Raw genomic sequence first — 25,016 nt, forward strand, 5'->3', positions numbered from 1 at the left:
GAGTGAGAGTGACGCGTGGCCAAAACCGGAAGCTGCATACACTCTGGTGGCTACCATTAGCAGCTAACTTTTTTCTCCGATTTTTACATAAAAATGGAATTATGGATTATAAACAATTGTTTCAAATCCACATAAACATTATCAACCTATGGATTAACCGATTCAGCCGCGTTTGTTCTCGTTTTAATGCCATTGAACACGTCTTTTGATCAGATTGACAGCTACGGTGAGACGATCTCCCGTAAAANAAAAGCTCCGTAAAGGTACGTGTTGTGATGTCTGTGTTTGCTTCCCCTGTCGCGAGATGGGATCGCTTAGTGATGATACTATATTTAAATAATCTGTGGAGTCTCAGCTTTAATCGAATTTATTATGTGCAGTTTCGATAAGTAATAAGGCTATCTTAATTTTGAATTCTGTGCTAAAGTGCGTTAGCATTTTTTCGCTTAGTGCTAATTCAGAGGCTTGGTATTACCCTTGTGTTTTGTTTTGGTAAAAATGGTCCATATCTTCAGTTAGCTAAGATTCTTCCCGTTAATCTGGTGCTACACATTAATAGTTTCATAAATGTTAAGAAGCCCTGAGACACAGTCTTAAGAGGTTAAGAAGTAGAATATAAGACAAGCACAGGTTTCATTTGTGGGCCGTATTACATTATACTTCTTGAATTTGCTGAGGGCCGCGGGCCGCATTTAGCCCCCGGGCCGTAGTTTGGACACCCCTGCTCTATATACTCAAATATACTTAGAGTTTAACAACTAATACTTTTTTTTTTCTGTCCAGAATCTGAGTGTTTACCGCTCCTGGTAAAATCCAGTGTAAGCTAAATCAAAAAAGCTGTTAAAGATAAAGTAAGACTTCAAATATCCTTAAAGACTAAATTGATCAACATCTCCTCTCTTGCATTGCATACAACCTGCACGGCAGAGTATGCGTCTTTTTAAAGATCCACTTCCTGTTGCACTTCTTATGCAAAGATCTCAGAGCAAACAGCTTGCAACCCTTGAATCATTTATACTCCCACTAAAATAGAAAAACAGAAGGTACATTTCACCGTTCTTATGAAGACATTTTGAAAACCCTTGAGTGTGTCGAATATAGAAAACCTTTCTGTAGGCATCACAAGAAATTAAAGAGAGGAGAAGGTAAAAGAGGGAGGGATCATCGTGGGACTGAGGGAGGCAGGCGCAATAAAAACCAGAAATCCTAGAAAATCCTCTGCACAAAGATCCTAGAGAGCCGGCTAATTCCTCACATTTTCAACACTGTGCTTCACTGTAGCTGCCAGAGTGAGGAAGGAAGGTGGTGCATAATAAAGGGATGGATAAAGAATGCAAATCACAAGCCCAGTATTCATACCTGAGTGAGTAGAGGGATACGATTGTTACCAATTGACATGGAAATTGCTAGGATATTAGGGTATGCAAAAAGAAGATGTGTAGCTTCTCCAAATGCAACTGGAAAGGTGAACACAGGGAGATCATCTGAAGGACTTTATGACGATTCTACTAAACCTCACATTACTTTAAATGCATGTGGTTAGGGTTAGGGAAAGAATACGGTTATTGCTAATAAAAAACCTTTTTGCAGGTTGGTCATATTTGAGAGGTGTTGAATTGTCATGTATGGAGGTAACAGGATTCTTGGATAGCAAAAGAAAAGGCTTTCCAAAAAACAAATGTACAAGTAGCTTTAACAATATCACCACAACTCCTGATGTGTTTATCGCGTGATATGGTGTATTGTCAATTGTAAATAATATAGCTTACAATAATAAAACATAAGCTAATATGACAATATATTATTTGCTTATTCCATTAAGTTACATTTGTTATGTTTATACTGTGTACTTGTTTTTATTGATATACATATTAGGTTCAATTTATTTTTTATTTTTCATGGAGCAGCTCTCATGAAACCCAATTTTCCCCGAGATGAATCAATTTTTCTGATTATGATACGAGATTGGAGGAAAATCCAATACCTGAGTTTTAGTAGATACAAGTACGAGTCCTATTGAAAAAAGTGCACATTTAAAATCAATATCTCATTATTAAGTGTAATATCTGAGTCTCATGAATTGATTGATTAAACAGGAAAATGTTGTTGTGCACCTTTCACCTTTAAAGTTATGGTTACTTCCCTGAAGAACACATTTATTTAACAAAACATTATTTTTGTTTTTCAAGTGACACGGATTTCTTCCCTAGCAATATTTCTGACCAATGAGAGAACAGCTTGCTTGTGCATACCATTTGCTAACAACTTTATAAATGCTCTTGACAGTAATGCAACACTTGTATAAAGGATGTTAGTAATCATGCCGTTTTTTTTTACTAATTAGCAGTGAGAAATACCTATTGACAGAAACAACAACATAGCTACTGTATGAACAGTTTTGTCTATGCTCTTGCAAAACATTACAATAATATACAATATATAAGCATTTCAGTCTGAGATACATCTTGATTTAACAAACATTTCCTTTCATAACTAGGTCAGGTTTGAACGTACGAGCAGCTGCTGATCTCTGAACAGTGCTTCGGTGTGTATCATGTGCTCAAATCCAACCTGTCGGCTTCAAAGAGAGCCGGGAACTTTTTGTCAGACCAGCGTCTATAATCTGTGCGGATCATTAATACATAGGAATAGAAATGTCACAACAAACAGTAGTTAAAGGAATTCCCCGCAGCGCTTTCCATCTTCAGCGCTGCAATAACAAGAAGCGCCTTTGTTGAAGGTAAATGTTTTGTAGGCTCACTTCTGGATCGTGTATTAAATGCAGTGATAGCAATCCTGCTGCCATGGATTGAGTTGGTGTAAACAAGTTGCAAACACAGGTGTATCAGCAGCTAAATAAAAAATGTGTGGCTCTTCACAAAAGGGACGTTTGATTTTATATTGGCAGAATATTCTCTTCCTTGCTTTTGATTCAGGGGAATGTTACTGTACTCATTTAAAGGTTATGGGTATAATACAACTAGGGCTGTTCGGTGTTAAGAAGATTAGAAGAAGAAGATTCAACTCATTGTCATTACGTAGAGCAGGTACTATGTAACGAAACCTCTGTATTTGACCCATCAAGTTAAGGAGATTGTGTGTTAGGAGCAGTGGGCTGCCATCGTGTACGGTGCCTGGGGGGAGCAGTGTGTAGGGAACGGTGCCTTGCTCAGGGGACACCTCGGTCTTTCCGGGACTTGAACCGGTGACCTTCCAGTTACCAAGCCAAATCCCTATGGACTGATGTAAACAAACACGAGATTACGTCCAAAACACGTCAGGCATTGTTTCCGATAGCAGCTCTCTGTGGGTCCACCATCCGAAATGACGTCATATCGGCAGCAAATCTGTATCCGCTCGTTGTTCCCCCATTTTTTAAAAGATTTGGGTACGGGGGAAAAGAGAGAGGGTTTTATTTTCTGACCCTACGTGAGTTCCCCGACACACCGGGGACACATGTTGATGTATAAAAGACAAAAAAAAGTGCATTTTGCATGATAGGTCCCCTTTAAGGTTATTTGTATGGTTCCTAAGCTAAAGGAGGTTATAAAGGAAGTTTGAAACCTCCTTTCCTATCTTCCAGAGAATTCGAACGGCTCTTATCATGGCTGCCACTGAGGGACGTCCGGGTCATTTCACTCCGTTAGGAAGGTTCCTAAGCTAAATGGACTAATCGACTTCAGCCCTGGTCTTTCCGGTACTTGAACTGGTGACCTTACAGTAGCCAAGCCAAGTCCCTATGTACTTTGCCACCACCGCCTAACACTCACGACTCATCTGGAAACGTATCAAATAAACCCATATATTACAGAAGTTAATGACATTACTAAGCTTGACTCATGCTTTCTCAAGTCATTCTAGCGAATACTTGAACCCAGAAGAGACCATCATTGAGGAAATATCCACTGTAATTGTGCATTACATCAACGCACATCATGTGAAGAACATTTTGTCCTTTTTTGTCTTTTTTAATACAGTGAGCCATGTTCATGCTCAACTCTCTGTCTGCTTTGTGCACATATTTGCACACGTCTGCACAGCCCTTCACTTTAAAAATATAACACTGTAGTTTGCCATATATACTCATTGTTCTAAGTGTTTTTGTTTAGCTTTTAAGGTTATTTCTATAGTAACATTCAAATCTGGTGTAAATACTACTTAGCATCCTTTTTTATTGCTAAATTGTTTATTATTTTGTATTACCTACTTTGCAACTTGTTTTTTTAGATTGTTTATGTTCACACCACCAGGTACCAAAGCAAATTCCTTGTATGTGTAAACGTACGTGGCAATAAACTTGATTCTGAATCTGATGTCTTTCTTCCGAACGCACAACAACTCTAAAGTACAATCTTCGATGTAAAGCACATCTTAGCTGATATTAGCAAAGATGCTAGCCCTGCCACTTACTTACCACTTAATCTTGAAAATCTTGGAGGTGGGCGTGTCTGAAAGCTTGGGGATTTTTTGCGAGCAACGCGACCAACAACCAATCACATGAATCTCCCGCCCCCGACATACAAAGCAAAAAATCCGTGGATTTTATGCGAGCAATATATATATATATATAAACTCCCCAAATAGGCGAAAACCTACCAGTTTCACCAACTGTCTCTGCCACCTCCCTCCATGCCTGGTTCTTTCGCCTATTTGGGGAGTTTATATATATATATATATTGCTCGCATAAAANTAAGCTCGGGGGTTAATTATCTAATCATCACTCAATGTTCTTTGTAAATCTGTGGAGTGATGAGGCCCGAGCCTAGACGCCAAACTCAACTATATGCTGCTTCTAATAAACATATTAAGAACACGTGAGTTGTCTGACTGAACTTGAGTTGAGAAAAGTACTAACGTTCACTTGAAATTGGGGGGTGGGATCAAACAAAGACACTTGTGGTGTTGTAGTAAAGAAATGCAACACAGGTAAGAGAAATCAAAGGGTTTATCACTTTATTATAGGATGATTCTGATTATTGGTAGGAAATCTGACATATTTCTGACACTAAGCTAAAGCTAAAACACAGGAACCATGCTTGTCAGTTTTGATTCCCCTCTGGCTAATGTGCGCTAAACAGGACATATAATCTCTGACGCTTTTATATTGCAAGCACTATCTGTTCCTACATTGGTGATATGCCTGCAGTCAATGGTGATCCATTGAGCAATTACATCGGTTCACTTAGCGGTTGTCAATTCGATGACACACTTGCCCTAGTTGTAGTTTAACGGTGATGTATGACGAATATGTATGGGTCCTCCTGACTAACGGCCCGTCCACACAGCAGCGTTACAAAAATCTTCCAACGCTTCTCTGCCCATTCACTTTGAATGGGGTGACGTCACGTTGCCTCGCTTTTCGCCGAACTGCATTGTGGGGAAGCAAAGCGAAGATTTCCAGGATTTCCAGGATTTTCAGGATTCAAAANAGCAGCATATAGTTGAGTTTGGCGTCTAGGCTCGGGCCTCATCACTCCACAGATTTACAAAGAACATTGAGTGATGATTAGATAATTAACCCCCGAGCTTATGGTGGAAGCTGGGGTGGAAGCTGGGGTGGTGGGGGGGCAGGCGAGCAGCACGTGAACCCATCAGCAATGTGACAGAGCATTAGCAAGGCAGAGGCAGGCAGACCTGGCAGCTTAAATAGAGCGGCAAGTTAAGGAGATTGTGTTTGGTTGGATGTAAGAGAGGCGCGTCACGTGTTAATGTATCATTGGTGCTCGAGTTGACTGCCTGAACTAGCTCGCAGGCTTCGCCCCATTTATTATTGTGATTAAATGTATCCATTTAATCACAATAATAAATGGGGCGAAGCCTGCGAGCTAGTTCAGGCAGTCAACTCGAGCACCAATGATACATTAACACGTGACGCGCCTCTCTTACANTAATTTTACGGGTTGAGCTAACATTCTGATTTGCAGACTTTTACTTCTGTAACCAGAATATTCCTACACCCTAGGTCACTTTCCTTCAGTTACAAGATCTGCAGTACTTTTTCCAATCTCTGCCAGTAACAGAAATGGATTTCAACCGATTTAACCTGACTTCCATCATGTATCACAAATATTCCAAAGCTAAAATAAACTGCTTGAGCGTGGTATTCTAATGGTTGCGTGGCTTATTTGTGGTAATTCTTATTCACGCTAGGTTCTTTCACATACTTGCGACAGGCAGTGATAGAGAGCTGGAGATGTAGAGATGTGAGACGGTGTCCATGGCCTCACAAATCAGATTTTCTTCCAGCACGGTGCTGGTGTATGGAGTGACAGAAAGGTTGCTGCCTTGTGCCTTGCTGAGCGTCTCCCCTTCCCAGGACACAGTCCAGGAGAAGCTGCATGCGGGGTAGCAGCTGGCTGAGCAGATGAAGATGGACTCCGCTCCATAGGTCAGATAGGTTGGACCGCTGATCTGGATGTTTGATGGCCCCGCTGGAACGTTTGGAAATAGATTAGAAGGGAGTTCTACTGAGGGAATTCATGAATTAGAATTAACTTTGGTGATTCATACCTGTCACCTGCAGCGTTTTTTGGACAGTGGACGAGTCCCCTGTTTCAGAGTTGGACACAGTGCAGGACAGGGTCTGTGTTGGTACCACGTGCAGCAGCTGGAAGCTCAGCTCGGGCCCCTGAGAGGTCACATTACCCCGGGTCCAGGTGTACTTGCAGTCCGGATAGCAATCAGCTATGCACTGGAAACCATACGGGATTCCCACTGTCACAACATTCACCCCCACGATCTGCACCGAGGAAGGCCCGACTGCAGAAGCAACAGACAACACTTCCTCCTTTAGTTCCAATAGCAAGACATTGAAGTAAACTGAATCCTATGAATTAGGCTGTCAGATACGGCACAATATGATAATCAGAAAAACCTTTAAAGATAGCATTTATGGATAAGAATCAGAAATAAAAGAATCTTACACGAGCTTCCCCCCACAGCTCCACCCCACTCAGTTTCACTGGCAGACAAATCTTGGAGGTGAGAAAAGAGAATACATGAAAAAAACTTTCTGCAGCTCATCAACTTTGCAGACAAAACAGATTCATACAAAAATAATTTTCAATGTAGTCAATCAGAGGTTTTCAAATGTTTTCATTCAAAGGGCCCGCACAGGAAACAGTGTGTATATATTTTGGAGTGATTATAATTACCGTAGTCTATTAGTACCATAGAAAAAACATAAGTAAAATATTTGAAATTTGATAAAATATGTTCACCGTCTCAACACAGAATACCCATAGAACATTGACATTGGCATCACTTCTGATAGCAGCACTGCACTTCACTGCAAAACATATTTGAATACATTTGACATCTTTGAATAAACATTTTTCAGACACCCTAGCAGAGTGCGTACTCTGAGAATAATTTTAAAATGATCAGTATTTAACTGCAGAAATGCAGATTGACGAGCAGATGGAGATCAGGAGGGTCTCTTACCTGCCAGGCAGGTGAGCAGGAGCAGGCAGGCGGAGAGCGGATCCATGATGCTGCACACTTAGCGACTGTCCACACACCTTTCACCTCACACACTCTTATAGTTCATGGTGGAAGAGGTCATGCCCACTGTTATCACGCGCCCTTTCAAACACGGACGACAAATGAGCGAATGTTACGGGCAGAGGTGTGCAGGTTATCAGCTGCCTCTATTCTCCGCTCAGGGTGTGTGATCTTGTGGTTTTGTCTTCTGTGGCCTGTGGTTTCTTTTGTCCCTGTACACTTGGTTCAGGTCAGATAATGTTGTTCTGTCTGTTTTTCATATCTGCCTGCGCCACAGGCCCTGCAGATGTAAAGTCCAGCTGCCTGCCAGATCTGATATGTGTTGGTGTTTTATTGTGTGGTTATGTTAATGTATTTACTTTTTTACTAACACCACTAACGGTTTTGTCTTTTTGTTGATTTGATTGTAACATATTGCATTTTCTGTTTCACAAAATAAAGATAATTTATGAAAACTGCAAAAAATCTAAACCAGCAATAATGATTTCTGGCCATTTCAGGGAAGGTTCATATACATAATAGAAAGTGGTGTTTCTCGATAAAGGTCCACCGTCACTCTCTTTTGAATTCGTATTTGATTTTATTCTAACTGAAAAGGTCAACCCCTGCCCTCTATATTAAAAGACCACAAGAACAGAGTAAACTTTGACCTGGATGTGTCCCAGACTAGTCTCTAAGACATTAGAAGAGGTTTGAGCTTTCCAAGGTGAAACGCTTTCATTTGATTAACATTTCAATCATCAATTTCGATGACATTTGTATTGCCTTCTCTCCAATCCCCATCAAAGCCAGTGTCAGTGATGTAAAGCAAAGCTTAAATGGCTTGCGTGTGATTTTTCTGTATTTGTTTGTGGACTGATATAACCTCTGGGTGTGTCCTCTTACTGTAACTGCTGTTTGCTAACATAAGATTGCAGATTGTATCTAAAGTATGGGGAAATATTGAATTGAACTCTCATGTAAATTGCAATTTACTGATAACACATTTTAAAAGAATTAACCATGGGAGAGTTAACATTATAAATGCTTTTTAACCCTTGTGCCTCAAGTTTACGAGCTTGTATGTCCAAACGTTTAAGACAAGGACAAACATGTACACTTCAAAAACCCGCCTTAATATGATATATGAATTAAAGACAAAAAAAGCCCCGATCATTTCTGTCAAAAATACATTCCTTATCAGAATTGTAACCTTTTACATGTTACTTTATTTACATAACACCCCTGTTGTTTTCTTTCATCAAAATGTATGACTGCATTGTATTCTTTCTGTATAACAGATGATTTTTGAGGTAACCAAATGATTAGCAAAAACATTTGAACGTTTTGCATCATGTGAAAATGGCTTGATCTGCAGGAACATTGTAATAAAACAATGTAGAAGAATCTATTGGAAGCCTGCAATAGCTAGGGGATCAAAGTTTAGTGGGTTGTATTATTATTATTATTTTTCATGTCCACTAGATGGCGATCGTTAGGATTAAAGCACTGATATTCAGGATCTAGTCATCTTGATTCAGTTTAAAAGTTTTGAACTCCTGCCAGGAGTTCAAAACTTTTAATCTCAATCAGATCCGATCCGATTTTGAAATCCCATTTTTTGTGATCCAGGATCAGACAAATCGGCCAGATTTTGTCCTTGGAGTTCAAAGCAATTCAGGATAGGATCAGCCTGTTCCAGATTACGATTTTTCAAGATGACTAGATCCTGAATATCAGTGCCTTTAATCCTACCGATCGCCATTTCTAGTTGGGATATGAAAAATAATACAAGAAGACAAGAGACCACATTGCAAGGGAGACATCTATAATGGTCATATTATATTTTTTTATTTGAAAAGGTGATGACAGATGATGTGACTTTTTTTTGTGAAGATTTTTACTTTAATCTAAGTTACATTTGTGATTGACAATCTTTGCTGTTGATATTTTATGAGCATAAAACATTTATGTCATCAACATTTGGTTGAAAACAAAATAGGCCACCACAAACGTGAGCAAAAATGGAAAAAAATAAAATGTATTTCCATGGAAGGACAAAAATTGTGTATTATTTCAATTACAAACTTTGCATCTTATTTAAATTGAAACATATTTTTAAATTAAATTGTACAGTACATTTTGCTCTTGGTAATCCACTGGAAATCCACCCCTTTGGTGGGATCAGGATAATTCCAGTTGTTTTTTGGGAATCAAAACTGATCCCAAATCCTGTGTTGTCGGTTTGAACTACCCATTTTGAAGATTTGATCCCAGATTAAAGGCTTGGATGGATATTGATTTGTATGGGAGGAAAATAGAGAGGGTTCTGTTTTTCTGACACTTGGTGGTTCCTGGAACACCGGGGACACATATTCATGTATAAAAGACGTACAAAAGTGCATTTGCTTGATAGGTCACCTTTAAAAGTTCAGGGTAATCAACTGTTAAAAACAGACTGTTCACATTTATTTTTTTCAATAAATGGAGGTATTCAAAGTAATATGGATAATTTCGTTTTTTAATAATCGTGGATATCCATTATTGACTCCAAATAATCGAATTATGATTTTTGCCATAATCGAACAGGCCCTACTTTTAAAGTAGAGAACTCCATTCTGATACTGTGTCTGCTACTTCCAGACAGAATGTACACCCACTAACAACTGGCATTTNGAATGTTACTCAAGTAAAATTACAAAAGTATCAGCATAAAAATATAGTGAAAGTAGCGACAGTAAAAGTAGTCATTGTGCCGATTGGTCCATTTCAGAATAATATATATGATATGTTTTATAATGATTGATCATTAAAGTGTTCTCAAAGCTGGTAAAGGTGCAGCTCGTTTGAATGACTTTGTATACTGCAGGGTAGCTTGTGGATTTACTCCAGGTGGAACTAAAGTCTGATTTAACACTAAAGTTAGGAAATCAATGTAGTGAAAGTATTTACCTCTGAATTGTAGTGGAGTAGAAGTACCAGTAGTCATCTGTTCTTTATCACCATTATGTTCCATTTTCAAATACTTGACCGCTATAAATTACATTTGGTCCTTCAGATTAATGTTTGTTAATGTAAGCAACTATAGAATAACGTTCTAATAATGTAATGTAAAGTAATGTTAGCTAACATTAGCTCATGTAAATTAACTTTAGCTAATGTTAGCTTATTTAAACTAATGTTAGCCAATCTTAGCTAATATCAGCTAACTTTCCGTACGTTTTGCTGGGAAACTGACATCGCTGAGTAATTTCACTGACTTCACTGACTCACTCTGACATTTGCTGCTGTAACAAAATGTTAGCCTGTGTCACAATAACATTCCAGTGGTTTAACCCAAAAAACAATAAAGCTAGATACGGATGCAGTCAAACAATCTTTAAAATGACTTACTTAAATAAATTACTTGATTGAATCCATGTTCTGATTCAAACTTCTTTTTCTCAAACTCTTTTTTAGGTATATCTGACATCAGCATTGTTGGTGACAGTACAGTGACAATGGGGAAATCGTACATGTTCACATGCTATGCTGCATGCTACCCATCCTGCAACATTGTATGGAAGTACATGGGAAAGACTTACGAAGGTAACCAAGTCCAGATACCCATCTATCATCAGGGGGACAAGAAAATTGCCTGTCACCTTGAGATCACCTTTAATGACTACACCAAAATTGAGCCTCTGACCTGTGAGGCTACCAACACTATATCTCACAGCATTAGCACCTCCGTTAGGAACCTCACTGTCATCGGTGAGTCATATTGCTCCTAATTTTTTATTACAAAGTAATGACGTCTTTCGTGCTGATAATTTGTGATGTGAATATTCTCTCTGCACAGACCCCATCTCAGTGCATCCCTCCTCTGCGGGCCTGCCAACGGGAGAAAGATCCTTCTCTTTGCAGTGTGTGGGCTCTCAGAACCCCGCCTCCATCACATGGCTTTGGAACAAACTCCCAATGCCAGCATCTGAAAGAGTGCTCTTCTCCTCTGACAACAGCACAATGACATTCAATCCTCTCCTGCATACTGATGATGGCTTATACCAATGTGTGGTGGCAGACGGGGGGCCCCCCATTCAGTCTGTTGGCTACCAGATGCAAGTAAACTGTGAGTATACGGGTCATCACAGTGACCTCATCATGCCACAGAGCATAGCGTCCGACTGAAAATACTATTTTAATCAAACACAAAACAATGAAGATGTTAAATGGCTGTAAAAATCTGAACAATGAAAGACAGCAAGAAATATGTTCTGCCCTTAAGGTAGACAGAAGAAGATCGTCCTCATAGGAGCATGTTTAAAATGACACTCATACATCCATGTTGCAGATCACTCTTGGCCTTTATGCTGATGCAGCAAGTCCTGTAAAGGATTTTCACTCTTCCATAATGTTGCGGCAATAAGACTCTTATTTTGACCGTTTTGACATCGCAATCCATCTATCCTCAGCTACTTATCTGGTTTTTGGTCACCGTTGTGATGGCAACCCATAAGGTTGACTAGCCCCTTCTTCAAGTTCTTTCTGTGAATTCCTAAGCTGGTTTGTGTTTGTAAATCCTTCAGTCTTCTGAACCTGACATGTGTGTGTGTTCAGGAGGTGACCAGATGCCCACACTCACTCAACTGGCTCTTTGACTCCAAGCTTCTTCATTCGTCTCCCAGTCCCTTAGGACACACCCAACCCCCCAATATGCATGGGACTCGTGGTGGCCATTTTTCTTTGTAGTCTTATTAGCTTTGTCATTACCCAGAAATGATGAGAAGATATTAGAAGGTAAATTGATCACTCCCGTTCAGAGGTACCTAAACTTCACCATGAAAGACCTTAATGGTGCTTAACTGACTGCTAAAGCTTTACTACACATCTCCCTTGTGACATAGAACAGAAGATATAGGAGCTTCTCATGACACAGATTAAAGTAACCTGCAGAATGACATCAAAGTCAAAAAGAAGATGCATCCCTGAGCAGATCTCCTCCTCTGCCTCCAGTCTGCTGGGTCACCCATCTGCATTTCAACCCAATAATAAATGTTTGTTATTGTGCAAGCCACACATGAGTAACAGTTGCAATTCAAACTTATTTTCGAGTATAATTCATTTATTATTATATATTACTTACAGTATAATATGCAAAATAAAATATTACAGTATAATAAAAAAAATGAAATGTCAAGTGAATGCATTTTTTTTAAATGTCTCTCTCAACCTCTTCTATCTACCTCGACCTGCAGACGGACCATATGGAGTGGGGATCAGCGGGGGGGACATACTGACTGTAGGAGTGCTGTATCATTTCAACTGCTCAGTGGACTGCTACCCAGCCTGCCTGCTGACCTGGACCTGGGGTAACGTCACCTCCCATGGCCCCCATTTCAGCCTGCAAATTGAGGAGCTGATCCCCCCACAACTCCTGACCTGCACAGCAGTCAACCCTTTGATAGGAGTCGAACTCGCCGGCGAAGAGACAATTCAAGTGATAGGTAATTTCAAAAAATGTATATTATATCAAGCTCATACGTTTTGTATGATATAATGTATATATTTTAAATCCACTTCCAACTTTTCAGTTGGACCAACAAACATCCAGATCAGCGGTCGAGGCTTCCTGACTGCAGGAGTTGCGTCTAACTTCAGCTGTTCTGCTGACTGCTACTCCTCCTGCAGCTACTCCTGGGCGCTCACTGAGGAGGGTCTGATGATAAACACTGCTCAAGGAAACACCATTTCTGTCACCCCGTCTACATCTGTTAATAATGTGTTTGAGACTCTGACCTGTACGGCTCAGGACACCGTCTCACATCTCTCCATCTCCAGCTCTCTATCACTGCCTGTCGCAAGTATGTGAAAGAACCTAGCGTGAATAAGAATTACCACAAATAAGCAACAAACATTAGAAATACCACTCAACTAGTTATTTAGCTTTGGAATATTTGTGTTACATGATGGAAGTCAGTTAAACTGGTTGAAATCCATTTCTGTTACTCGCAGAGACGGAAAAAGTACTCAGATCTTGTACCTAAGGAAAGTACCAGAGTGTAGGAATATTCTGTTACAAGTACAAGTACTGCAATCAGAATGTTACTCAAGTAAAAGTACAAAAGTATCAGCTTGAAAAGATATACTTAAAGTAGCAAAGGAAAAGTAGTCATTGTGCAGATTGGTCCTTTTCAGAATAATATATATGATGTGTTTTGCATCAGTAAGACTCTGCTGCTGCCTGTGCCAAGTATGTGAAAGAAATGAACCTCCTATGAGAATTTCAAATCCTATAGATTTGTACAGAGACAATATAACATTATTCACAGTAGCAGCACTTAGCTCAGGGGTGTCCAAACGTTTCTCACTGAGGGCCACATACGAAGGGCTGGGCCCCTCATAGAGGTGAGGTATATTGCTTCATAAGTTTAGTTCTATAAATTAGCTTTATCCATCAAATAAATGAAATTATTCTTGATACTTGAATATGCTTTAAGGAAAAAACAGCCTACATCAAAGCTCTCCAGAGGGTTTCATTGTATTTAGTTACAAACAGTGTTGGCAGCTCATCCCTTAAACAGCAGCCTCAGATTGATTATAAAAAGGGGAACAGGAAGGGAATATTTCAAGCTGGTTATGCAAATAAGTTATTGAGCTGAATTTATTTGAAAAGTGTGCTTATTAACTCGTGAATACTACTTTGTAATATATGTTTACATATATATTATAGAAGTACAATATAAGATAAGCACATATTTCCTTTGTGGGCCAAATTTCATTATACTTTTAGAATTTGCTGAGGGCCAATTCAAAATAGACCACGGGCCACAGTTTGGACACTCCTGACTTAGTTGAACTGTTAGCGAGTTATAATACAAATGTTTTATTCTCAATCTCCTTTTCAGGCATATTTGACATGAGCATGGTTGGTAACAGGACAGTGAAACTGGGACAACAGTACACGTTCTCATGCTATGCTGCATGCTACCCATCCTGCTACATTATATGGAAGTACATGGGGGAGACTTTCCAAGGAGACAACATTGAGATACCCATTTTGGATTCAGCTGAAAATAAAACGTTTTCCAAACGCCTGGAGATCACCTTTAATGACTACTTTAAATCTGAGCCTCTGACCTGTGAGGCTGTAAACACATTATCTAACGCCACAGTCAGCCTCACTGTGAACCTCACTGTCGTTGGTGAGTCCATCATATTGCTCGCACTGATTTTTATTAGAGTAATAATATGTTTGGCACTGGTGGACTTGGGGCCTTGCTAAAGTTGTCCCTTTTGATGCCCATATCTTAGAGTAAACATGATGAAGTAATGAAGTCTAAATCTGCCACTGTGTCCTGGTGTAAGAACCATAATAAACTAGCATGTTAATCCTTTTTCTGTCACTTGATATTTTAATTTCTCTGCACAGACTTATTCTCAGTGCGTCCCACCACGCAGGCCCCCCCGGTTGCAGGGGAGCCCTTCTCTCTGCAGTGTGTGGGCCCTCAGGAGCCAGCCACCATCACATGGTTAAAGAACAAACACAAAATGCCAGCCAGGGAAAGAGTGCACCTCTCCCCTGACAACACCACCATCACCTTCAGCCACCTCTTCCGAGCGGATGGAGGAGTTTACCAATGTGTGGTGGTAGAGGATGGACCACCCATCTTATCTATTGGCTACCTGATGCAAATTAACTGTGAGTACAAACTCTCCTGTTATCCTACCCACTGTTATTTCTGGTTGGAATCAGTGAGAGCCAGGCTAGCTGTTGATGTTCAATTAATGAGAGTTGTATTCATATTTTCATCTCAATATACCCAAGATGTTGACATATTTCTGAGACAGAGTGCCAGCCCAGGAGCAAAGCAATGCAGTTTGGATAGGGACAGCAGCAATGCATACTATTATTAGCTACCTTAAAAAAAGGCCTTCAAAGAAAACCTTTAATATCAGTTTAAGTGCACGATATACAATTACAATGAGACAGATCTTGATAACTTAATTGGTTAGTTTTGCTTTTGCCAAAACACCAGACTTTGATTATTTGATACAGTTCAGAGTGAATGGTGTACTTTTACTCCACTACATTTAGTTAATACCTTTAATTACTTTGATTTGGATTAATGATTTGATATATATAATCAACACTTAAATCAGACTACAGTAACATTCACAAGCTACCAACTTTGATAAAACTTTGACCAATCTGCAGAATGACTACTTTTACTTTTGGTACTTTAAGTATATTTTTATGCTAATACTTACTTTTACTTGAGTAACATTTTGAATGCAGGACTTTTACTTGTAACAGAGTATTCCTACACTCTGGTACTTCTACTTTTACTTGAGTACAAGATCTGAGTACTTCTACTTTTACTCAAGTACAAGATCTGAGTACTTCTTCCACCTGTTGACCAGAACAAACCAAAGTCACACAATAACACAAAGTCCCATCAGGCAGTGGTAGACTAGAAACACTTAAAGGTCCCATGTCATGGCCATTTCTACTGATCATAATTCCTTTGTTGAGGTCTACTAGAATAGATTTACATTGTTCAATGTTCCAAAATCATATTGGTTTCCCATACAGTCCTGTTATCCTACCCACTGTTATTTCTGGTTGGAATCAGTGAGAGCCAGGCTAGCTGTATCTCTGTATAGTATTTGTATTCACTCTCTGTCCTAAACGGCTTGTTGGAGCTCCTGCCCCCCCCTCCCTGTGAGCCCAGTGTGCTCTGATTGGTCAGCTCGCCCACTCTGTTCTGATGAGTCCACCACCGTTACAGCGGAAAATCAGTGATTATGTGTTACAATGGGGTTTGTTAGCAACCAGAAAATGACACCAGTATGACAAACGGATGAGAATGCTGCGTGGGGTCTGGGTGCCGTGTTGGCGGGAAGTTGCGGCGGGAAGTTGCGGCGCTCGCTGCTGCGAGGAGCGGACAGTGTGAGCGGCGCTCGCTGCTGCGAGGAGCGGACAGTGTGAGCTGGATTACTGGGGTCGTTTCCTGGTTGCTGCGTGGGGTCTGCGAGACAGTGAGACATCACGGAACTCAGCCTGAACTCAGCCTGAGCACATACATACACTCACAGCCAGGCTGTTTGCCACACAGTTCACCACACAGTTCGCCACACACTCACAGCCTGAGAAAAGATAAGGCTGAGTGAGTGTGTTTGTGTGAGGAGCTCCACGGATTGGTCCATTTGGTCGTCGTTACGTAACTTAGACCAGGAAGAAAGAAATGGAAAAAGAGAAATCCTCAACGAGGCGTTCTAGGGCAGCATAGACAGGTCTTTTCTGTGTTAGAGTTTTACTCGCTACAGGGTGTACTTTGAGGGTTTGTGACTCTGCAGACCGTTTACATGCAGAAAAAGCTACATAACACACAAGGGGACGGGTAATAACCAGAAAAGCATGACATGGGACCTTTAACAGAACTGTATTGTTATGGCACAGATGGATATTACAGCTCAGTTCCCTGTCGGTAAGGGCTGTCTGACGGCGAGGTACATTTTCAATATAAATCTACACTTAAACTGATACCGAGACGGAAAGCCTTTCTTTAAGAGGGCTGAAATATGTTTTGCTACTGCTTCCATGCTAGCTCCATTCTGCTTCTTTAAACGGGGGTGTGCCGACCGCCATGGACTGTAGGTCATACACTGACTATGGACAACCCCCGCCTCAAAACATCTGAACTATCACTTGAGGGTACTACGACTGGATGTGTTGACTACTCAATCCTTACTGCGTATTTGAGTTGAGTTTTATTTTCCAGATGGGCCAGACGCTGTAAGTATATTGAATCCTTATGGAGGGCCTGTGGGGGGGCTGATGTACGCTCAGCCTGGATCCACCATAGAGCTGCAATGTGTGACCACCTGCTACCCCGTCTGCTCCATCAGCTGGTTTTACGGCGGTTTGCTCCTGGCTACAAATAGCTCCATATCCTTCACACCTGTAGCACCTCCATACACGACCCCCCTCACCTGTGTGGCCTTGAATCCAGCAACACAACAAAACCTTACAGCTGAGATCACCGTGGGGGTTTCTGGTAAGCAGATATCAAGGCATGCTTTCTCCAGGTTCTGTGCACTTTAGCCGACTTATCTTGCATTTGTGTGTCTTCTCTTGCAGATGGACCGAAGAACGTGGTCATCGAAGGGCCAGCCTCTCTTGAGATCGGGGTCACGGCGACCTTGACGTGCTCAGCGGACTGCTCTCCTTCCTGCAGCTTCCAGTGGACGGTCTACGGGAAGACTATGACGGGTAGTGTGATTGACATTACGGTGAACCGCTACATCTCTGAAGAGTCCATGAGCTGCCAGGCTCAGAACACGTTCACTGGGAACACGGCTACGACCAACGAGACGCTCAGTGTGTCAGGTAAACTGTCCCGGCGTGCATTTAGACATCGGCCAAATTCCAATCCAGCCTTTTCACTCCATGATGGGTTGAACTCCCTCTGTAGGCACCATCACAGCTGCATTATGCACCCTGCTCTAAATTGTATTTTGGGACCAACTTCCTTTGCCAAAGCTCATTGGATAGCATTTCTTCTTTTTTAGCACATCTAATCCATTTTATGACATTCTTTGTTATTGCAACAGTCCCAGTAAGTAGACTTCAAAATAAAATTGGCTCAGGAGTATTCAAAATTGATTGATCCCAAATAAAATGTGTATCCTTGTTGTAAAAGTGTTTTAAATAACTAAGTACATTTACTGAAGTACTTAAATTAAGTAGAAAAATGTAGCTACTTGTACTCCACTTGAGAATCATAACATTATGCTACTTCATATTTTAACTCCACTACTTGTTGTAGGCAAATGTGCTTTTTAATCCACTATTTTACAGCTTTAGTTACTAGTAACTTGCAGATTTAGATTAGTAATACAAAACATAAATCGACAAATTAATTATCATATATTATTATAGGCTAAGCTACCCAGCATTATATCAACTAAGTCAAATAAACCCTACTTTAACCAAGAGTAACTTTGAAATAATGAACACATGAATGCATCAATAATTATAATCATACATATTATTCTGAAATGGACCAATCTGTACAATGACTACTTTTACTGTCGCTACTTTAACTAGATTTTGATGCTAGTTCTTTTCCACTTTTACTTAAGAACAATTTTAAATGCAGGAACTTCACTTGTAACAAGTTAGTATTGCTACTTTCACTCAGTGGTGGAAGAAGTATTCAGATGCTTTACTTGAGTAAAAGTACCAATACATTATTTTCAAACTACTTCATTACAATTATAAGTCCTGCATTCAAAATCATACTTAAGAAAAAGGACATAAGTATTATAAGCTAAATGTACTTAAAGTATACAAAATAAAAGTACTAATTGTGCATAGATATTGCCTTTATTTGTGTTTATAATTATATTTATACATGTGACATTTCTAGATAATATTGTTGCATCAAGTAGCATTTTCGACTTTTGTAAAACATTCAAATAATTTGCCTCTTGTGACTGAAAAAGTGTTTCCACTTGAACTGTCTTTTAGAGATGCATTGTTAAAAGTAGCTAAAGCCGTTGAATAAATGTTGTGGAGTAAAACAACATGAGTAACCTCTGAACTGTAGTGGAGTAGAAGTACGAAGCAGCACAACATGTAAAATACTCAAGTTAAGTACAAGTACCTCAAAATTGTTGTTAGGTAAAGTACTTGAGTAAATGTACTCAGTTACTTCCTACCTCATCTGAGTATCCTTCCACCTCTGGTCCCATGACATGGTCAGGAAGAGCTACTGTTGGGGAGGGGGGGGGGGGGGTCTTATAACCATCTTCCATTCCCCACTAGTTGGTTTGGCACGCACTTTTCATGGCCGGCCCTCTATGCCATGGGATTGAAAGTGGATAGAGAGAGGGTGTTGGGGCCTGATTGGAATTGTGCCGTAGTATTTGGCTGCGGTTTGATTCTAATCTGTGTGATTTTCCCTGCAGATCCTCAGTGGTGTGGATGCTGAGACCCTGAGGAGCCCCTGCTCTCCTCCTGAACGCTCTGTGGACCCCAAATTAGAGTTGGTAATCTTCTTATTAATGACAGTAAACATACGTGTGTGGCTGTATTTACTCAACACTGCGTACTGACGGTGATGGACTGGCGCCCTGAATAGGGTGTGCTCTGGATTTAGGACAATGCATGCTGGGAACGGTTCCAACCTCTTTGTGACCCTGAACAAGATTAAAAAGGTAGAGAGAAAGGAATGCGTTTGACACGTAAAGTTGTTTTTAATTACACAAGGCTAATCTCATTTCACAATATGTACCCATTTGTCTTGCCAAACAATATGCACTATCTTGCTTAATAAACAAAGAGCTACTTTACCTTTGCTGATAACCTGGTGCTAATTCATCACCGTGTGACAAATCTGAGATGATGTTATACTGAGTTCAAAACGAGTTGAACTTCTTAGGGATTGAGTCAACAACAGTGCACACTGCACACACAAACACCTGTCAATACACCTTTATTTGTTGCTTTCCCCAGAACAGGACAATAAAGTACTCACAGAGACCAAGCAATATCCACACTTCCTGTTCATAAACATCTCTTCTGCCTTTGGTATAATCCACTATAAAATGTAAATATGTGACTCACTTTTTCAACAGTTTCACATGTTATACATTTATGAAATCAGTTTTCAAAAAGTGAAATATGTTCATTTTGACAGTCAAGTTGCAGATGTAGGTATCATTCATAATGACATAGTAAACGGATACTACACTGGTATTCACTGTATCAGCTTGAACACTCGAACACACCATGTTCAGAACAATAAACCACCATTTGTGAACTTTCAACTTTTAATAGCGCAGTGTTGTAAGGAGAGAAAGAATAGATTTAGGGTCATTTTCCCACAGGCTCATATCACAGCAATCCAATTGAATGAAAGCAAATTGAATATACATTCAGTCCGGATTAGACTGAAGCTGAATGATTAAGTTGGCTTTAAAAATGAGTGTTGAAATGAAAGGTTTTATCAGCGTCACACCCCGTACTTCTTCTGCAGCGCTGCAACACAGGGAGCCTCCAGCTCAGCTCGGTGCAGGAAGTGGAACAGCTCTTTGAGCACTGGGGAAGAACAGTAGAACAGCACGTTAGCGCTATGATGGAGAGGAAAGATACGAGCAATCAGCAATATCACATGGAGGAGACTGAACCTTTCTTCTCCGGGGAGGACAGGAACATGACGGCCATGTCGAAGCGCCGCAGGCTGGCCAGAGTGCTGAGGACCCGCAGCGTGAGGGAGGCCTCTTCATGCCTGCACAACACCGCGTTAATGCACACCAACACAAAACCAGAGCAGGCTTACATCTATTGTTTTAATACACAGTATTTGTAAACTTACTTGATATAGAACCCATGCAGTGTGTTCAGGATCTGATTGAGAATGTCAGGCTCCAGGGAGTTTTGGAATATGCTTGCGTAGGCCTCCGGTTTGACTTGCTGCATGACGAGAAATAAACAAGGAACACAGCTTCGTTTAACACAAACATTGTGAGAGGGATCTTGACTTTTTGGTTGCACATAGTCTGGCTATTTATTATAAACATTGAAACTTTATTCAGAGGGGGTATAACAAAGGGTTGAGTGAGCAGCGCGAGTCCCTGACAGTGGGGACAGACAGCTCACCCTCAGGTATCTGTAGATGACCTCCGGCTGCTGTCCCAGCTTGCGCAGGTCGGCCTCCAGCTGGAAGCTGTTGGTGGGTGGGGGGGGCAGGTCAGCTGCTGACGGAGGAGGAGCCACTTCCTGCTGCGCTGGCTGTCTGCTCGGTCCGTTAGAAGGAACTCTGGAGAGAAGAAGCAAAACAGTGGGGAGGGGGGTGGGGATAATCAATACCGCTTTCCAAGAAAGAAAAAAAAAGTGCCTAGCCCCTGACATAAAGAATATTGAATAGACATATATCTATTTCTTCAGTGTACTGTCCGTACACTCTAAAATCAGAAATAGATATATGTCTATTGTCTATTCCACAATCTAAGCTGTTTTGGTGTGAGTTGCTGAGCGTCAGACATGTTTGCCTTCTCTGCATTTTCATAAAAGCAGATGGAACTGAGCTTGTGCTAAAAGTAAAAAAATATATATCTATTTGCAGAAATCATGACCCGGTTACTCACCTTCCTTCTGCACAGTGACGTGGTGGAGAGAAGGATTTCTGGACAGACAGATTGCTGTTGAGTTTTGGAATAAGATAAGATAAGATTGATCCCAGTACATTCTGGTATTTTTGCAGTGTAAATAGTTAGAAAAGTCTACTTAAATATGCATAGAATTAAAAACCCTAAAACTTTTTTTCCCATAATGAACTGTACTATAGTTACAAAGACTTTGAAGCAACTCAAACAGGCATAAGATATAAACACAGGATAGGACAAGTAGGAGTTCACACAAGGAGTAAATAGAAGAACAAACACGACATCTAATGACAGTATAGAATACAATCAAATAAACAAATATAACCATTTACATGTAAAAAATAACAATGTATTTTCTAAAGCTTTGAGCACCACAAGCCATCTGCCTCCATTCCATTAAAGAGACATCTCTGCAGTCAAAAATGTAAAACACATGTAACTCACAACAGAACAACGTTCAAACACGGCACTACAGGTAAGAGTGTTGTGTTGAAATGAAATGCTTTATCTCAGGGGCTCACCTCTCAGGGAGCGAGGGGACGTCTGCTAGCTCCTCCATCTTGATCACTTTAGCGCTGGGTGAGGTGGACAGTGGAGAGGAGTCGTCCTCAGCCTCCTTCATCACCTCCTTGATGAGGAGCTTGGACCCTTCTGACTCCCCCTCAGACACCTTCACCTCTCCACTCACTTCCTCGATCTCAATCCTGCGCAGAGGCTTCTGAAGAGCACAACATGTTCACCATCGGTCCAAAGCTTCATTGATTTCACCAGATGCTAGCAATGCTATCACAACATGCAGATGAGAGAATCCAGATGTTTACATTTTTAGCTGTCCTGCCACCTGCTGGACAAACAACGCTAAAGCTAAAAAAGTATGTCAGATAACTGACTATCAGATCATCTACTCTTTGATGATTCATATTCATGTGTTAGCTTGTAAAATGTCCGTACTGCTGACCACAAGGAGGAAAGCTTCATCATATCATCTTTGTAATTCAACTTTTTGAATCCGATAATGATTAGATAGAATCTTGTGTCAAATAAATGTGCAGGCTTTGTCTATACCAGGGGTGTCAAGCTCAATTTCAACTCGGGCCACATTAACATGATGGTTGCACTCAAAAGGGCCAGTTTTATATATAAGACTATATAAGAATAAATATTTAATATACAGTGGGGCAAAAAAGTATTTAGTCAGCCACCAATTGTGCAAGTTCTCCCACTTAAAAAGATGAGAGAGGCCTGTAATTTTCATCCTAGGTACACTTCAACTATGAGACACAGAATGGGAGGAAAGAATCCAGGAAATCACATTGTAGGATTTTTAATGAATTAATTAGTAAATTCCTCTGTAAAATAAGTATTTGGTCACCTACAAACAAACAAGATCTCTGGCTCTCACAGACCTGTAACTTCTTCTTTAAGAGCCTCTTCTGTCCTCCACTTGTTAACTATATTAATGGCACCTGTTTAATCTTGTTATCAGTATAAAAGACACCTGTCCACAACCTCAAACAGTCACACTCCAAACTCAGTGGCGAACCGTCAGGGCCTTCAAGGTATTCAGAGAATACCCTGATAACTCAGATTAAAAAAATACATTTATCGATTTAATTATATAAATACAATTCAATAAAATGTAATAAAATGTAAATACATTTTATAAATGAGAATCGTATCTGTGTTGTTGATCTGTAATAAACAGTGTTACGTTGATTTGTCCTTCTCGGACCTTGCACTACGCATTTTAGAAAAGAAATGCAACCAATCAGATCTGTTTCTGCATCTGTGGGAATTCTGTATCCTCTATAGAAGGCCCTGGTCGTTGAAATGAATGAGAGCGAACACTCTGATTGACAGTTTGATCAACCAATCATATATTGATTTGTAGCCAATGGGCGTATTCTTTCAGAGTTTCCCACGGTGCAGGGTATGCTAGAAGGCCCGTTAGTTCTGACAGGTGCGAGACACAGGATATAGATGGGACGTAACAATTCATTTTCTGTTTTATTCGTTTTAACGTTGACATGGCAACAGGTGAAGAAGATGTTGTTGCGGAATTATTGTCGGTTCCTTTTTCAAGACGACAATTCACTAAAAAGACGGACATTGTAAAAAAAGGGCGCCCAACGCCTGAAAATCTGGAGCTGAATCAAGTTGCTAAACGCTATGTTCGCCATTTCCAGGCTAGCAACTGGGAAAGATACCCGTGGCTTACGGGCTCAGTTAGGCACAAAAGGCTCTACTGCTGGGAGTGCTTGCTTTTTGGGACCGAAAAGGGGGCATGGAATTGGAAAGGCTACGATAATCTGAGCTGTTTAACCAAGGCTGCACAAAAACACCAAAACACAGCAGGGCATCTTAAAGCAACGGTCACCATGAAGACTTTTGGAGACACAAGGATTGATCTACAGCTGGACGAACAGAGATGATCATTCACAACGAAAAGGTGAACAAAAATCGGGAGATTTTGAAACGTCTGATCCACTGTGTGATTTTCCTTGGGAAACAGGAGTTACCTTTCAGGGGCCATGATGAGAGCAGAGAATCAGCCAATCGAGGTAATTACCTGGAGCTGCTTACATTCATAGCAGAATATGATCCAGACTTGCACTACCATTTGTCCACTTCTAAGATGTTCATTGGAACCTCGAGTCAAATACAGAACGACTTGATAAGTGCTGTGGCCGAAGTGATGGGTGAGACCATCAAAGAGGAAATAAGTAAAGCACCCTTCGTAGCTTTAATGTTGGGTCAAACAACAGATGTCAGCAATGCTGCACAGTTATCGTTTGTTCTTCGGTTTGTAACAGACAGTGGCGTAAAAGACAGGTTCGTCAAATTTGAGGATGTGACAGGGAAGAAACGGGCAGAGGATGTAGCAGCCATGGCCCTCGGTTTCTTGGAAGAACATGGATGCATGGACAAACTTGTAGCCCAGTGCTATGACGGTGCTGCCGTTATGGCATCGGGGCTTAACGGAGTCCAAGCCAAGATCAAGGAAAAGATCCCACAGGCACTTTTCATACACTGTTATGCACATGCCCTTAATTTGGTTTTATCTCAAGGTGTAGTTAAAATAAAAAAATGCAGAATTTTCTTTTCACACCTTTCTGGCCTGGCTGCGTTCTTTTCTAGATCACCAAAACGAACGCAGCTGCTTGATGAAATATGCCAGAGGCGACTGCCACAAGTGGCACCAACCAGGTGGAATTTTGCATCAAGAATGGTGTGCACTATCTTTGGAAAGAAGGATGCTCTTAAGGATCTGTTTGTCAGGGGTACTCAAACTTTTTTGTTAAAGGTCCACTTGTGAATCTTATACAAGGTCAACGGTCCGGATCAATGCCAGTAAAGTCCCCCCCCCCCCGGAGCGGAG

At 40.6% G+C, this 25,016-nt stretch overlaps 3 protein-coding genes across 3 annotated transcripts in view; 1 reads left to right on the forward strand and 2 right to left on the reverse strand.

Annotated features, from left to right (window-relative positions):
* Window positions 1-6,157: 6,157 nt before the first annotated feature.
* LOC104954162 (uncharacterized) lies at window positions 6,158-7,522 on the reverse strand. The gene is made up of 4 exons (XM_010781232.1): window positions 7,445-7,522; window positions 6,925-6,975; window positions 6,512-6,760; window positions 6,158-6,432 (listed from the first exon to the last, which is right to left on the reverse strand). The coding sequence occupies exons 1-4, from the start codon at window positions 7,488-7,490 to the stop codon at window positions 6,158-6,160; spliced, it is 621 nt and encodes a 206-aa protein (XP_010779534.1). The 5' UTR covers window positions 7,491-7,522.
* Window positions 7,523-10,946: 3,424 nt separating this feature from the next.
* Window positions 10,947-19,842, forward strand: LOC104954156 (hemicentin-2-like). Its single transcript, XM_010781227.1, has 9 exons — window positions 10,947-11,236; window positions 11,325-11,594; window positions 12,721-12,969; window positions 13,057-13,326; window positions 14,371-14,667; window positions 14,895-15,164; window positions 17,248-17,523; window positions 17,607-17,855; window positions 19,439-19,842. The coding sequence occupies exons 1-9, from the start codon at window positions 10,984-10,986 to the stop codon at window positions 19,459-19,461; spliced, it is 2,157 nt and encodes a 718-aa protein (XP_010779529.1). The 5' UTR covers window positions 10,947-10,983; the 3' UTR covers window positions 19,462-19,842.
* Window positions 19,843-19,948: 106 nt separating this feature from the next.
* The window catches only part of rpap3 (RNA polymerase II associated protein 3), a 16,683-nt gene continuing 11,615 nt past the window's right edge, over window positions 19,949-25,016 (reverse strand). Inside the window, exons 13-18 of the mRNA XM_010781228.1 lie at window positions 22,159-22,355; window positions 21,620-21,673; window positions 21,132-21,291; window positions 20,848-20,945; window positions 20,660-20,760; window positions 19,949-20,570 (exon numbers count right to left, since the gene is read on the reverse strand). Coding sequence (XP_010779530.1) covers window positions 20,485-20,570; window positions 20,660-20,760; window positions 20,848-20,945; window positions 21,132-21,291; window positions 21,620-21,673; window positions 22,159-22,355 — 696 coding nt within the window. The 3' untranslated portion in view covers window positions 19,949-20,484. The remainder of the gene's footprint in view (window positions 20,571-20,659; window positions 20,761-20,847; window positions 20,946-21,131; window positions 21,292-21,619; window positions 21,674-22,158; window positions 22,356-25,016) is intronic.

The sequence above is a fragment of the Notothenia coriiceps genome, unplaced genomic scaffold (assembly GCF_000735185.1).
Source record: "Notothenia coriiceps isolate Sejong01 unplaced genomic scaffold, NC01 NC01_scaffold00022890, whole genome shotgun sequence".
Lineage (NCBI taxonomy): Eukaryota > Metazoa > Chordata > Actinopteri > Perciformes > Nototheniidae > Notothenia > Notothenia coriiceps.